At 38.6% G+C, this 16,101-nt stretch overlaps 1 protein-coding gene across 5 annotated transcripts in view; it reads right to left on the bottom strand.

Moving 5' to 3' along the window:
• The window catches only part of ZRANB1 (zinc finger RANBP2-type containing 1), a 63,631-nt gene that overhangs the window by 36,659 nt on the left and 10,871 nt on the right, over positions 1-16,101 (bottom strand). The window contains exons 2-3 of one of the 5 annotated variants that reach the window (XM_064595421.1): positions 2,671-2,845; positions 543-1,393 (exon numbers count right to left, since the gene is read on the bottom strand). The exons of 1 other annotated variant lie outside the window; for it this stretch is intronic. In XM_064595421.1, the coding sequence (XP_064451491.1) occupies positions 543-1,393; positions 2,671-2,711 (892 nt within the window). In that variant the 5' untranslated portion in view covers positions 2,712-2,845. Of the gene's footprint in view, positions 1-542; positions 1,394-2,670; positions 2,846-16,101 lie in introns of those variants that run through there. 3 more of the 5 variants (XM_045879034.3, XM_064595423.1, XM_064595422.1) reach the window with 3 other exon arrangements.

The following is a 16,101-nucleotide window of genomic DNA, read 5'->3' as shown; positions in this document are numbered from 1 at the left end:
GAATTGTGGAATTTAGCTGGCTACATGAAATCAGTTTCATAAAATGTGCAAATATTAACTACATGACATTCACGTTAAATTAACATCAGTATTTTCAAGGTCAATATTATGTTTGTTCAACTTCTTGGAGTCACATTTTTGTGATATTTTTAACATCTGACTAAAGCTTCTATCATCACAAGATGCTCACACTGTTTACAAACACTCTGAAGCAGCAGCTGGTGTTCCTCAGTCACATCCTGTTACAATAAATAGAGGAGCAGCTTTAAACTCCAGGTATATTTTTCTCCTACTGATGTGTAAAAAACTTTGCTTTAACCTAAGTTTTTCTCCCTAATGATGGAAAGACACACAATGAAATGGAGACAATTTAGAACAAAGTTATAACAAGATCACAAATACAGAGATTCTCATGCATGCATAGTGGGAGTACAGCTATCATGCTGAATGACCGAAATGCTACATAATATTGACCCTGCTTATATCTTTCATGTCATTTTTAATACCTTTTCCCATCCCATTCAAAAAATGCAGAAACTTACCCACACAAGCATTGAGGAATAGCCAATCAGTCTTTTTCATCCTGTTTTTAATTTGTTTTAGTTTTTTAAAGTCCACTTCAAGTTCCTCCTTGCTGCCAACAGCACCAGCCAATTCAATCCTCTGAAAATCCATTTTCATTTCAGAGTCCCGTTTCGTAGTGGGAGGCGATCTTCTTTGGCTATTCCCACTGCTGCAGCTTCCCCTCCACCGAGCTCGGTCTTGCTCATTTATTATTGAAGAAGCCTCTTCAGTCTCTGCCAACTCTATTGCTTCAATATTATTAGGTCTGGGATGATCGCAAACAACACATTTTTTAGCCTTGGCCCAGTTTTCATATGTGCAAATAGAACAAGTCCAATGCTGGGTCCTTGTGTTCGGTTTATTTCTATCATTGTATTCCTCGCAAGGATCAAGAGAAAAAGCAACTGGTCTCGAACCAGATCCTGAGGATTGAGGAGATTCTGTGGGACTCCTGGTCCTACGCTGGGATAAGCACTGGGTACATCTGATTGCTCTTGGCCAGTTCAAATAGGTGCACATGTGGCATGACCATTTATTTGCATTTTCCATGCTGTACGAAGACTTAACCCTGGGTCTTGCACTAGAGTCTGGACATATCAAAGGACTACTTCCTCCTTCAGTGCTAGAAGGATCCCAATCTCTACCAACATCACTTGAACCACTTTTAAATGGATCTTCTGTAATAATTGTTCCACTTGGTCTTTGGGCGCGACACATAGTACACTTGATCGCAGATGGCCAGTTTTCATACGTACAATATTCACAAGCCCACTTAATTCCACGTTCTGACATTGTGCTCTTCTTGAAGTGAGTTATGTCAGGCAGGAAGCTATAAATAATTAGGACATAGTTATTAAAACAGTAACTACATAATTCCATCTCTGTGCCCCAAAAGTACCCTTCAACTTATAAAATATAAATCTCTCAAAAGAAGCCTGTAAGATTTAGCAATGAACTATCCTTATTTTTCCAATTTCCATTAGAGACACCAGAGATAAGCTCCCAAAGAAAAAATCTTAGACCTCAGGGATTTAATGAAATTGTACTTTAGAATGCAAAAGAGATAAGCAGGAGATAAAAGGGAGGTTTGTTCTAAGAGGAAAGCAAGTTAAAATAGAGAAGCCGCTAATAGAAATGTTTAATTTAAGCCAGGTCATCACCATCAATTTAGAAAAGTAACAAACAGTTAAGATTCAGAGAAGGGAAAGAACACAAACCAAATAAACACATAACCATTCTCAAATTATGAACAACTTAGATTCTTATGCTCTCTAGGTACAGTATCGTTCTGTTTGATTCACTGAAGAATTCAGAAGATCAAACAAAGTCAATTCTATTATTTTTGCTAAGGAAGAAAAAGCAGCTTAAAGGTGCTACTTATCCACTGCTCTTAGTAAGCACAGGCAGAAAAGAAAAATGCTGAAGAGTAATCCTTACAATCAGAAAATAACACTGAAATACAGATTAAGTTCCTTGATAGCCTACACCTTCAAAATCTAATTCTGTCTGGAGCACAAAAAAAATAAAAACTGTACATCACCTACTGGGACAATAAAATCGCCGGAACATCCCTAAGATAACTACTAGCATATTCATGCCAATATAATTTTGAATATTCATACTTATACAAAAAATATTCAATATTTAAAACATACTCAAAATTCAATTCATACTAAACACATATTCAATATTTAAAAAGGTTCCTAGGATTCTACACTGGGCTTATTACTAACACTACACTAAAATGAATACTTCATGATTTAATGCCAACTAATTTATGAAGTAACTTCCACAGCAAATTTAATAATTACTTTTTTTAATGGCTGCCACTAAAGCCATTTTCTTATATCCCTTCTCAACTTATCATCCTGCCACCTATTTTTAACCAGAAAAGTGAAAAATCCTAGGCAGAGTAACAGAAGCCTTTGCCTCCCCTTCTCAGAGATTTTTCCTGACCTGAAAAGCTCAATCTTTGGCTTTGTATGTGTATTATTGTGTCCCTGTTTGCCAAGTCCTTACTCCATTTATACTGTGAACTCCGTTAAGAGGACAAATTCACTACAAGAAAGGCTATAATTTATTAGCCAAAATAAAAATCACACTTACTAAGGTTTTAGTTTCCATGCTATAACCTCCACCTTGCACATGGTTAGAATAAAAGTATGGTTTATAAATCAGACCAAAGACAAGATTCAGTCTTCATGCTGGCTCAGATTCTGAGTTCCTCAGTAGACGCTACGGGCAAAGCGTGCTAAGTGGTTCTGACTGAGAATAGCTAGTCCTGTAAAGGAAACCAAAACTGAGTTTCAATGGAAGCCTGCTAACTTTATCCAGAAGTATTTATTTTTTTAAAAAGCCTTTATTTTAATCCTACTCGTTTCTTTTAATAATGGACTACTGTATTTAGCACTTTAATAAATTAAATTTACTTAACAATAAAATTAGCTAACTGACTGAGCTGGTCAGGACGGGAAAGACATTTTTCTCTAAAGCCTTAAACGTGTGTATATGCACTAATGGCATCGTTAGTATTAACTTAGTGTTAAGTCAGTTCCTACCCTTATTACTTGTTATTACTGAAGAGAAAAAGGTGGTGTAAACCAAGTAAGCAGAAAAAGCAAAAAATAAATATGGCTTGTATTTAGCCTGAAGTCTTTTTCTCCTTCAGCAACTATGTTTTTTCCCTAACCCATCTTAATTTATATTCATACTGCTTAGATTTTGAAATTTAGTTTGTACACACGGATTACACACTCTAACACCAGTCCAAAAATGTGTTGAAGAGCAAGAAACTATAATCATATAAGCATCCATAAAATGGACACTCTAATTTAATGGCAATTTTCATATTCATTAGGCAGTTTCTTCCTTTAGTTTCTCAGGAATGAAATATAAATAAGTTGCTTGTGCTATTGGAAAATAACATGATCAAGTAGAAACTTATGACAAGAACAAATGACGTAATTAATATATATCCAGGGCTACTATAAGTAATTTCAGTATTTCATTTAAAATATTCACATTCAAAACTTCATGCTCGCTTCAGTAAGTCTTACTTTGATTATGTTTACAGGCTCAACTAAACAGCTTGTGACCTTACATTATCTTAGCTAATCTTCACGGAACTAATGTGCCAGCACAAGTTTAAATGTCCACGTCTGACCAAAAAAAAAAAAAAAACCCACTACCATAAAAAAAAATAGTCATTGTCGTATATGCCTGGTAAATAGCCTCCCTCTTTAAAAATCCAGGTAACTAAGCAATACCAAAACCATGCTCCAAAGTTTTAAGGCAAGTGCATTATATTAAATAATGATGCATACGGTATCAACTCTATGGGAAATTGAGACTGTAGAAATACCGTTTTTTAGTAACTGAAAACTAAAACTCACTGGGGAGGATTATCGGAGAGAGCCATTTGTACCTGCTGTAATCAGTAAATGGAATGGAAGAGTAAAGATAACTTTGGCTCAACTATATGATTTTGCATTATTGAGATGAAATTAACACTAAGTACACGTTTTCTTCCAGATGTCAAAAATCCCCCCCAAAACATAAAATTTTTAATAGCAACCAGCTCTGAGAATTAATATTATACAAGAAAATAAAACTGTTACTAAGTATCTCTTAAGTTAACATATTGTCATATACCCAAGTAATTTAATTTACAAGTCTAATTTTACATGCAACAGACTTCTAAATTCTATCCAATGAATCATACTTCAATTAACTGGTACAATAAAAAGGAAAAATAAAATCTGCACAATCTGGACCCTCTTTAAGGAGAACCAGACACAACTTCTACTCTTCAAACAAATATTCCTTGGTTCGAATGCAATACCAGCAATTCCCATCCTGTGGACCAAAGAATCCATGAATCCATTTGTGCATCAAGCTCTACCTGTAGACAGACTGAATAATATCTCCAAGTATATCAAGCAGTCCTAAACTGATCAATGCTTTTGATTATATACTTCCCACTTGAAATAATAATAAAAACCCAAGTATTATGGTATATGGATTAATGATCAGGGGAAAACAGAGGCTAGCAACTGAACATTTTTTATACTGTCATGCTTAATAATGAATTAATTAGACCATATTTGTGAAGCATTACTAAACACTGTAGAAGAAATAGACCTCATTTAAAGGCAATTCCTCAAAATTGTAGCTACTCTACAACTTGTCCCAACCACCTACTAAAACCCTATGAAAAAAAAAACTGGAGACGTGAAATAATCCTCATCATGTAAAAACTCCTTAAGAAAGAGAGAAGCAGGGTGCCTGGGTGGCTCAGCTGGTTGCGTCTCCGATGGCTCAGGATGTGATCTCAGGGTCCTGGGACAGAGCCCCAGATCAGGCTTCCCTGCTCAATGGGGAGTCTGCTTCTCCCTCTCCCCCTCCTCCTGCTGTGCACGCTCTCTCACTCAAATAAATAAATCTTCAAAAAAAAAAAAAAAGGAAAGAAAGAAACAGAGAAGCCCATTTGCCAATTAGTTTCAAATGGTTAAGTCACCCAAACAAAGGACTAATAGCAGTCCTTAAGGTTTTGTATTAGCTTTATTAAATATGAGTCTGTATTCAATAATATATTAACTCATTAATATAAATTTTTGATATAAATATTAACCTAAATCTATGGAAATTTATAAGTGCTCAGAAAGCATCTTAGCGGAACACAGATGAAAGTTAAAATTAGGTTATTCCAAGCATGCTGAATTTTCAGGTTCTGTTACAGTACACATGGTAATTCTGAACTATAATATTGATATATAAAAAGTACTACTTAACTCTTAAGCCAAAAATCCCACAGTCATTCCCCTCTTTTCTCCTCCACATCTTTCTATATCACTGTCCTTTCTCACAACAGTCAATAGAAAAAACAACTGGCCTTGAGTGAGATCCTGAAGATTGATGGTACAGTGAACCCTCTATCCATAAATCTGACCTCATTTCAGGACTCCAATACCTTATCACATCCTACATTAAACCTCTTCTCTTCCTCTCACAGCAAACTCTTAACCCTGACTTCTCCTGTATCCATTAAGGACACCATGAGGACCTCTGCACCCAGCACAGAAACGCAGAATCCTCTTGAATTTTGCCTTTCCCCCCACCAGAGTCTCTCTGATGGTTTCTGTCCAATCAGTTCCTTTCTTCCCATTTCCCACTGCCATCAACCCTTCTCAGTTCAGGTCAGAACTACTCTAATAGCCTTCTAAGCGCCTTCCCTTTCTAAATCCACCCAGCTTACTGTTACCAGAAAAATCCTCCTAATAGCAAGGCACTCTTTCCGAAGCAATTCTGCAACTGAATGAACTCCCAACTCCTTCCAGTAGTCGCACACAACACCCACCTCACGGATTCACTCTCAAACACCGCACACATACCCCAGCCTCATGCACGTACCAGCCCCACCCGGCCCAAATGATAGGAACTACCTTTACAAACACAAGCATAACAGATACACATGCTCAACTTGTGGCAAATCCCATCCCTTCTTTAAAGCTCAGGTCAAGTCTCATCTCTCATGAGTTTTTTCCAAACCACTTCAAGTACACTCTAAACCATCACACTTCTACCGGCATTTGGCACTAACTGTATTTCCTCCTGGGGCTAGTTTCCAGAATACTGATTTGCGTGTGTGTGTGTTTCCTGTATTCTCAGTTTTCAATCAGGTAGCCAAGCTTTCGAAAACTGCGTCTTTTGTTTTTTGGGTTTTTTTAAGATTTTATTTATTTGACAGAGACACAGCGAAAACTGCGGCTCAGGGGCACCTGGGCAGCGCAGTCTGTTAAGGGGCAGACTCTTGGTTTGGGCTCAGGTCATGATCTCAGGGTCGTGGGATCAAGCACCACATCAGGTTCCACGAGCAGCATGGAGTCTGCTTGTTACTCTCTCTCTCCCTCTGCCCCTCCCCACCCCCGTGCTTGCTCAGTGCGCATGCACACATTCTCTCTCTCAAATAATTAAAAAAAAAAAAAAAAAAAAAAAAAAAAACTGTGGCTCAGGGCATCAAGTGGCATGGAATGTGGACCAGCCCTATGTTTAGTAAAATCCACAGAACAAACCACATTGAGCGTACTGAAAAAAGACACGAGTGGAGCTTAAAGCAATCTCAGGCAAAAAGAAATTTTAGAGGATGGGATCCACTCCTGTGGCAAGACCTCAGTAGACAATGTCCACCACTAACAACTAGGTGCCAAACCACAGGCACTCATGAGCTGGTTAATTGTTCATGTCCTGCAATGTAAAGGATATAAGTCATTTGTGTCCTGTAAAGGTCACAAAAACTTTTACGATCATTAAATACCCTCTGAAAGTACTAAATCTATGTGAAATTTTGTAAAAAGTAATCAAGAATCAGATCTCAAGGGGTGCCTGGGTGGCTCAGTCAGTTAAGCGTCAGCTTTTGACTCAGGTCATGATCCCAGGGTCCTGGGATCAAGCCCGTGTCAGGCTCCCTGCTTCCCCCTCTCCTTCTGCTGCTCCCCCTGCTTGTGCTCTTTGTGTCAAATAAATAAAATCTCAAAAAAAAAAAAAAAAGGGAAGCAGATCTCAAAAATGTGCTGCCCTTCCTCCTACAGAGAGATCATAATTATCGATGTAATTTACTTTATTAAACATACTTGCTAAGGTCCCTTCCCAATAATTTGTGGGCAAGCTGGACAAAGTAAATTCAGTTAAAATAACAAAATTAAATTAACACCTGCCATGGTGACCATGGTCTTACTAGCACTGTGCCTGATTAACTGAGCCCATTACCCATACACCTAGTACATCTAACCTCATTCCAACCAAACCTAAGTCCCTGAAATATAACAAAGAATATGAAATTTACATTTTAATATGTGAACACTGCAGAATCAGGAACTGTAATGAAAGCTACAATTCTAACAGTTTTTCTTTCAAACTACTTAGCAATCCACTCATTAGAGCTATAGACACAAAAATTTACCCTATGTCAGGACACCTGGGTAGCTCAGTCAGTTGAGCACCTGCCTTCAGCTCAGGTCATGATCCCACAGTCCTGGGATTGAGTCCCTCATCGGGCTTCCTGCTCAGCAGGGAGCCTGCTTCCCTGTCTGCCTGCAGCTTCCCCTGCTTGTACTCGCTCTAGCTCTCTGACAAATAAATAAAATCTTTAAAAAAAAAAAATTTACAATATGTCAAAACTCTTGCACAAAACAATAGTAATGCTCTTTTAATCTACTTTTTTTTTTTTTTTTTTAAGATTTATTTACTTGAGGGGCGCCTGGGTGGCTCAGTTGGTTGGGCGACTGCCTTCGGCTCAGGTCATGATCCTGGAGTCCCAGGATCAAGTCCCGCATCGGGCTCCCTGCTCGGCGGGGAGTCTGCTTCTCCCTCTGACCCTCCCCACTCTCATGTGCTGTCTCTCATTCTCTCTCTCACAAATAAATAAATAAAATCTTTAAAAAAAAAAAAGATTTATTTACTTGAGAGAGAGAGAGCGCGCACACAAGCAGGGTGGAGGTGCAGCAGGAGAAGCAGACTCTCCACTGAGCAGGGAGCCCGGCGTGGAGTTCGATCCCAGGACCCTGAGATCATGACCTCAGCCAAAGGCAGTCGCTTAACCAACTAAGCCACCCAAGCACCCCATACTCTCTACTCTTTTCAAGAGGAATTCTACCTTTTTTTTTTAAAGATTTTATTTATTTATTTGAGAGAGAGAGAATGAGAGAGAGCACATGAGAGGGGGGAGGGTCAGAGGGAGAAGCAGACTCCCTGCCGAGCAGGGAGCCCAATGCGGGACTCAATCCCGGGACTCCAGGATCATGACCTGAGCTGAAGGCAGTCGCCCAACCAACTGAGCCACCCAGGCGCCCCGCTTTTTTTTTTTTTAAAGATTTTATTTATTTATTTGAGAGAGAGAGAATGAGAGACAGAGAGCACGAGAGGGAAGAGGGTCAGAGGGAGAAGCAGGCTCCCCGCCGAGCAGGGAGCCCGATGCGGGACTCGATCCCGGGACTCCAGGATCATGACCTGAGCCGAAGGCAGTCGCTTAACCGACTGAGCCACCCAGGCGCCCGGAATTCTACCTCTTTAAATATGCACTAGGGCTTTATCTGTAATCTTGCCTACTTCCTCTATATTCTTCAGTTCCTACACATATACACATACATATATATACGTACGTACATATATACACGCACATATCTTGAACTACCATACTACCCGTTTCAGCATGGTTCATTTGGACAGTTTCAGAGACTTCACAAGTCAATCATGCACACCCTATTATAATCCCAAACAAAACGAATGTAACCTAACAACCCACAGAAGTTACCAAAGGTCTACAATGCTCAGGGCATCTAATGAGATGAAACATGACAATGATTTTCTTAAACATGAATGGAAGTGGGTGAGCTCCAAGACTGCATTATCAATCCAGCATTTTAAAAATAACATTTGCAAGAACTACAAAGATGCTACCTCATTCAGAATTTGATTTCTTTCACTATCCTATCTATTCTCTGTTCATACTAAACACATCAATCCCAATTAACAAAGTATCCATAGAAACCAAGAGTCATTACTATACCTAAGCCCACTAAAGGCCATCTTTTTGCCAAACACTATGGATGCTTTTTGTGTGATATTTCGAGAAAGGAGGGGTACAAACTTGGAACTTTTAGATAATCAGTGAGTTCTGATATAAAAGAAAGAAAAAGATAGGGGCGCCTGGGTGGCTCAGTTGGTTAAGCGTCTGTCTTCGGCTCATGTCATGCTAAGGTCATGATCCCAGGGTCCTGGGACCAAGCCCATCTTGGGCTCCCTGCTCAGCGGGGAGTATGCTTCTCTCTCTCCCTCTGCCCCTCCCTCCTGTTAGTGCTCTCTCTCTCTCTGATAAATAAAATCTTTGAGGGGCGCCTGGGTGGCTCAGTCGTTAAGTATTTGCCTTCCGCTCGGGCCATGATCCCAGGGTCCTGGGATCGAGCTCCATATCAGGCTTCCCACTCAGCGAGAACCCTGCTTCTCCCTCTCCCACTCTCCCTGCTTGTGTTCCCTCTCTCGCTGTCTCTCTCTCTCTCTGTCAAATAAATAAAATCTTAAAAAAAAATAAAAATAAAAAAATAAAATCTTTGAAAGAAAGAGAGAGAGGGGAGGGATGTGAAAAGCAGAGGGAACCAAATGGATGAAATATTCCAAGGCCAAACCAACTCAGAGCTACCATATATTTTTCCCAATACTTCAACTTTGCTCAAATTTGTTATTTTCCCTAACTTCCAATCCACTAAAGTTATTTTAATTAAAACACTTATTTATATGGGGTGCTTGGCTGACTCAGTCGGTAGAGCATGTGACTCTTGATCTCAGGGTTGTGAGTTCAAGCCCCACGGTAGGTGTAGAGATTACTTAAAAATGACATCTTAAAAAGAAAAAAAACATTTTATAAACCCAAGTTATTCACGAATGTTATTTATTAATAATGTAAAGTCATTCAACTCAATCATTTTTCTCATGATTCCTAGTGTAATGACTAACAGGAAAATAGGATGGGGATTTTGTAATTTAGGTTTACATTGCAGGGACAAGGAGAACAGGTAGGCAAAGGTTTAGCAAAGGGCAACCTGGGAAGGAATGCCAAAGACAGCAGAAGGCTAACGGCACTGCTTACCCAATCATTAGAGGTGGATGAACGTCTAAGTCAACTCTGTCTTCCTCACAATTTTGTCGGGATCAGCCTTGTCCAACTAAGAAAACAGCTAAAACTTAAGCATTTACAGCATGCTACACATGTTCTAAGCACTGTGCATATACATTAACTACTTTAATCCTCAGAACCCTATGAAACAGGTACTAGTATTGTCTCCAATTTTAAAGACTGGAAACAGGAACAGAGAAGTTGAGAAACTTGCCCAAAGTCACAAAGCTACTAAGTGGCACAGCAAGGGATTCTGGCTCCAAAGTTGGTACTATACACATTACATAATAAATACACATTTATACTGCAGCCCATAGTCACTTATTCCAATTATCCAGAATCTGGACTATTAATGAATGGCAATGAGTTTCTCACTAAGCAGTCCCTTCCTAGGATGACTATGACAGATTATGTTTAAATGAGAAAACTTAGAAAAACTTATTTAACACACATTTTGCTCCAATTTTTGCTTTTTAAAATTACACAGAATTGGGCGTCTGGGTGGCTCAGTGGTTAAGCGTCTGCCTTCGGCTCAGGTCACAATCCTAGGGTCCTGGATCGAGTTCCGCATCAGGCTCCCTGCTCAGCGGGGAGTCGGCTTCTCCCTCTGCCTCTACCTCTGCTTGTGTGCTCTCTCTTTCTTGCTTTCTCTCTCTCAAATAAATAAAATCTTTTAAATAAATAAATAAAATTACAGAGAATATTCCCACAGCATATCTAGACTGAGAACTACTACAAAATCTTTAAAAAGTTGAGCAATAAGCAAAATTATTTGTAAGGGGCACCTGGGTGGCTCAGTCAGTTAAGCGTCTGCCTCTTGATTTTGGCTAGGTCATGATCTCAGGGTCGTGAGACTGAGCCCTGCTTGGGACTCTCTCTCTCTCCCTTCTCTCTCCCCACCTCCCTCTCTTTAAAAAAAAAAAAAAAAGTTACTTATAAAACAAGATATACTGGGGCGCCTGCCTGGCTCAGTCGTTAAGCCTCTGCCTTCGGCTCAGGTCATGATCCCAGGGTCCTGGGATTGAGCCCCATGTTGGGCTCCCTGCTCTGTGGGAAGCCTGCTTCTCCCTCTCCCACTCCCCCTGCCTGTGTTCCCTCTCTCACTGTGTCTCTGTCAAATAAATAAATAAAATTAAAAAAAAAAAAGATATACTAAATTTAGCATCTAAAATCGAGTAAAAAAAAAAAAAAACCACCTGGGAATATTCACCATGGTTCTCTACTATAAAATACCTTAAGGGATTTTTTGGGTTTATTTTCTTATTTATTTTTTATTTTGTGTTTTTATTTTGTTATTTTATTTTATTTTTATTTTATTTAATCCCTGAGAAAGAAAATATTATTAAAGCCAGCCTGGGGGCATCTGGGTGGCACAGTTGAGCATCCTGACTCTTGTTTTGGGCTCGGGTCATGATCTCGGGGTCGTGGGATCAAGCCCCACAGTCTGCTTGAGATTCTCTCTCACTGTCCCTGCCCTTCCCGCTAGTGCTCTCTCTCTAATAAATAAACCTTAAAAAAACAAAAAAACAGCCCGACTTCCCTTAAAATAATACACTAATCCAGATTACTAAAGAAATCACAGTATGTCGATTAAAATTATAGAAAAGGCTTCCATTTTCATTTAGACAACCGAAAAACGGAGGATCTCCCCAAATGACAGATGTGTATGAACTGCAACGCCTATACATACGTGTCCCTTTTTTAAAGGAAAGCAAAGACTGTAAGATAGCGAGTAAGTCAATTTTATCCTAGAGCCTTAACTCACCTGTTAAAAAAAAAAAAAAGAATTAAGATAATCTCGAGAATCTCCATCCCACATACTAAACTGTAATTATCAAAGAGTCTCAATATTCTTCTATGTAAAGACTCACTTTCAAATCTTGTTTACTGAATTTTGCAAATACTCTATTTCCAGAAATAATGAAGCATTTTCTTAACTTTTCCCTGCTCCATTTGTTATTAAGTTCTGGTAGGCAAGCCCAATTTTTAAAATACATACTAATATTAAGTTAATGATCACTTAATAGATGTAAGCAGTATCAAAAACTTATTCTTAAAATAAAGCTATCAAACATTCATATACCATACCACCTATGAATTACTTGTGCCAAATAATAATAGTTATCAAACCTGAATAAGATCAAGCTTCCAGATCTAATTACTGGTTTACAGGATTATAGGAGATAGAACTGATTCCATGGAGATGCAATCAGCAAACTCCTATGTGTGGGGTTGTGTATTAAAATTTAAATACATGTTAAAAATTAACTTGAACGCTGATTTGTTATTAAGAAATTATTAAAAATTTTAAGGTGTGATTAACAGCATGGTACCTATGCTCTTACAAAAGTCCTTTTCAGGGGGCGCCTGGGTGGCTCAGTTGGTTAAGCAGCTGCCTTCGGCTCAGGTCATGATCCCAGGGTCCTGGGATCAAGCCCCGCATCGGGCTCCCTGCTCAGCAGAGAGCCTGCTTCTCCCTTTCCCTCTGCCTGACACTCTGCCTACTTGTGCTCTCTCTCTGTCAAATAAATAAATAAATAAATCTTTAAAAAAAAAAAAAAGTTCTTTTCAGGGCGCCTGGGTGGCCCAGTTGGTTAACCATCTTGCCTTCAGCTCAGGTCATGATCCTGGAGTCCCAGGATCAAGTCCCACATCGGGCTCCCCACTCTGCTTCTCTCTCTGACCCTCCCCCTTCTCATGCTTTCTCTCTCTGCCTCTCTCAAATAAATAAAATCTTTAAAAAAAAAAAAAAAGTCCTTTCCAGGGCAGATGAGTGGCTCAGTTAGTTTAAGTGTCCAACTCCTGAATTCGGATCAGGTCAAAATCTCAGGTTTGTGAGATCGAGATCAGGCTCAGCACTGGGCATGGAGCCTGCTTAAGGTTCCCTCTCTGTCTCTTGTCTGCCTCTCACGCCCCCTCCCTTTCTTAAAAAAAAAAAAAAAAAGAGTCCTTTTCTCTTACTGGAAATATTTACAGTGCTGTAAAATGTCTAGAATTTGCTTTAAAATACTCCATTGGGAGGAAGAGGAACATAAATGAAACAAGACTGGCCATGTGTTAGTATATGGGTGACAGATATGTGAGAATTCATTTTTCTAGTCTATATATATATATGTGTGTATGTGTGCTGGAAGCTTTTCATAATGAAAAATTTTAAAATCTATCAGGAAAGTAAAAATGCTGTTCAAGACTGAGAATTAAGGCTCAGACTATTAGAAAAAGAGCAGGAGGAGCTCCTGGGTGGCGCAGTCAGTTAAGCAGTGGACTCTTGGTTTCAGCTCAGGCTGTGATCTCAGCGTCCTGGGAAGGAGCCTCACGTCGGTCTCTGCACTCAGCATGGAATCTGCTTAAGATTCTCTCTCTCCCTCTGCCCCCGCCCCCCACGCGCGTGCTCTCTTCTCTGAAATAATAAAATCTTAAAAAGAAAAGAAAAGGAGCAAGAAGCAGTACACTGTATAATATTCAGACTGCTACTCAAACCATGGTCCAGGAGCCTGTGATAGTCTACAAACTGTTTACCAGTCTGTAGAAAAATTGACAGTAAGCATTTTCAAACTTCTGTAGTAATTTTACAGAATAATTTTATGACTTTTGAGTCTAATAATAAATAAAACATTTGTGTTTGAGAAGCAATGTTAAAACATTTGGAAAACTTACAAATACAGCTTCTTTCTACAACTTGTAGGTACAGTTCATAAAATAGAGAAAATCTATCAAAATATGAACCAAAGTTTATTTCATCTTAAACTTGCACAGGTGAATATCACACAAACTTCAGAAAACTAAAAGTTAAAAAGTGATAAAAACCTGTCTTTTCAATGTCTCTCATGAACAAAGATGCAAAAGTCCTCAAGAAAATATTGGCAAATCAAATCCAACAATGTATAGAAAGAATTATACACCACAAGCAAGTGGGGTTTATCCCAGATATGCAAGTCTAGTTCAATATTCAAAAAATCAATTAAGGTGGGGCGCCTGGGTGGCTCAGTCGTTAAGCGTCTGCCTTCGGCTCAGGTCATGATCCCAGGGTCCTGGGATCGAGCCCCGCATCGGGCTCCCTGCTCGGTGGGAAGCCTGCTTCTCCCTCTCCTGCTCCCCCTGCTTGTGTTCCCTCTCTCGCTGTCTCTCTCTCTGTCAAATAAATAAATAAAATCTTTAAAAAAAAAAAAAAAATCAATTAAGGTAATCCTTCATATCAACACACCGAAAAAGAAAAAAACCACAAGATCACACAAATACACGCAGAAAAGGCATTTGACAAAATCCAACAACCATTCATGGAGCGGGGGGTAAACTCTCAGCAAACTAGAAATAGAGGGGAACTTCCTCAACATGGTAAAGAGCATATACAAAAAACCTACAGCTAACATCATATTTAATGGTGAAAAACTAGAAACTTTTCTACTAAGATCAGTAATAAGGCAAAATGTTCCCCCTCCCCATTCCTTTTAACATCAAATTGGAAATTCTAGCTAATGCTGTAGGAGAACATTTTAAAAGTACACAAATTGGGAAGAAAAATAAAACTGTCCTTATTGACAGATGATAGGACTGTCTATATAGAAAACCCCAAAAAATCAACAAAATGACGCCTAGAGCTAATAAGTGATTATAACAAGGTTGCAGGATACAAGGTTAATAATATACCAAAGTCAACTGCTTTCCTATATAACACAATGAACAAACGGAATTTGAAATTAAAAACATTATCACCATTTACACCAGCATCCCCCAAAAGTGAAATACTTGGTATAAATCTAACAAAACACATACAAGACCTATATGAGAAAAACTGTAATACTCTGATGAAAGAAATCAAAGAGGAACTAAAGAAATGGATTATTATTCCATGTTTATGGAAGGGCAGACTCAAAACTGTCAAAATCTCACTTCTTCCCAACTTCATCAAGAGATTCAATGCAATCCCAATCAAAATGCCAGGAAGTTCTTCTGTGGGTATCAACAAAGCAACTCTAAGTTTATATGGAGAACCATAATTTCCAGAATAGCCAACAAAGTACTGAAGGAAAAAAAAAACAAAGTCTGAGAACTGATACTCCTAACTTCAAAACTTACTATAAAGCTACAATAATCAAGACAGTGTGTTATTTGCAAAACAGACAAGTCAATGGGATAGAACAGAGTCCAGAAAGAGACCTACAAATATAGTCAACTGATCTTTGACAAAGGAGTAAAGGCAACACAATGGAGAAAAGATGTCTTTAAAAAAAAAAAAAAAAAAAAAAGGCACTGGAACAACTAGACACCCATATGCCAAGAATTTACTCTAGACAGAGACCTCACATCCTTCACAAAAATTCACTCAAAATGGATCACAGACCTAAATGTAAAATGAAGAACTATAAAATTCCTAGAAGATAAAATAAAAGGTTATCTAGATGACCTTAGCTCTGGCAATGACTTTTTAGATAAAATACCATGAAAAATACTTTCTGAAGTATTTCTTACTACAATTAAAAACTTCCACTCTGCAAAACACACTGTCAAGGGAATGAAAAGATAAGCCAGAAAACAGGAGAAAATATTTGCAAAAGCCCTATTTGCTACAGGACTGTTATCCAAAATATACAAAGAACTCTTGAACTTTAACAATAACAAGCAATCCAATTAAAACATGGGCAAAAGATCTAAACAGACAAACCTCATGAAGGAACATCTACAGATGGCCAATAAGCACATGAAAAAATGCTCAACATCCTAGGTCAAGAGGAAATTGCAAATTAAAATAACAATTAGGTACCATTACACACCTATTAGAACGACCAAAATCCAGAACACTGATAACACCAAATGCTCGAGAGGACATAGAGCAACAAGACTTCTCATTCATTACTGATGGGAATGCAAAA

Source organism: Mirounga angustirostris, unplaced genomic scaffold (assembly GCF_029215605.1).
Source record: "Mirounga angustirostris isolate CCGP_5_RB_7025 unplaced genomic scaffold, mMirAng1.0.hap1 SCAF_6, whole genome shotgun sequence".
In the NCBI taxonomy this organism is placed as follows: domain Eukaryota; kingdom Metazoa; phylum Chordata; class Mammalia; order Carnivora; family Phocidae; genus Mirounga; species Mirounga angustirostris.
The sequence above is the reverse complement of the archived record's forward strand: the minus strand, read 5'-3'. Positions and strand labels throughout refer to the sequence as shown.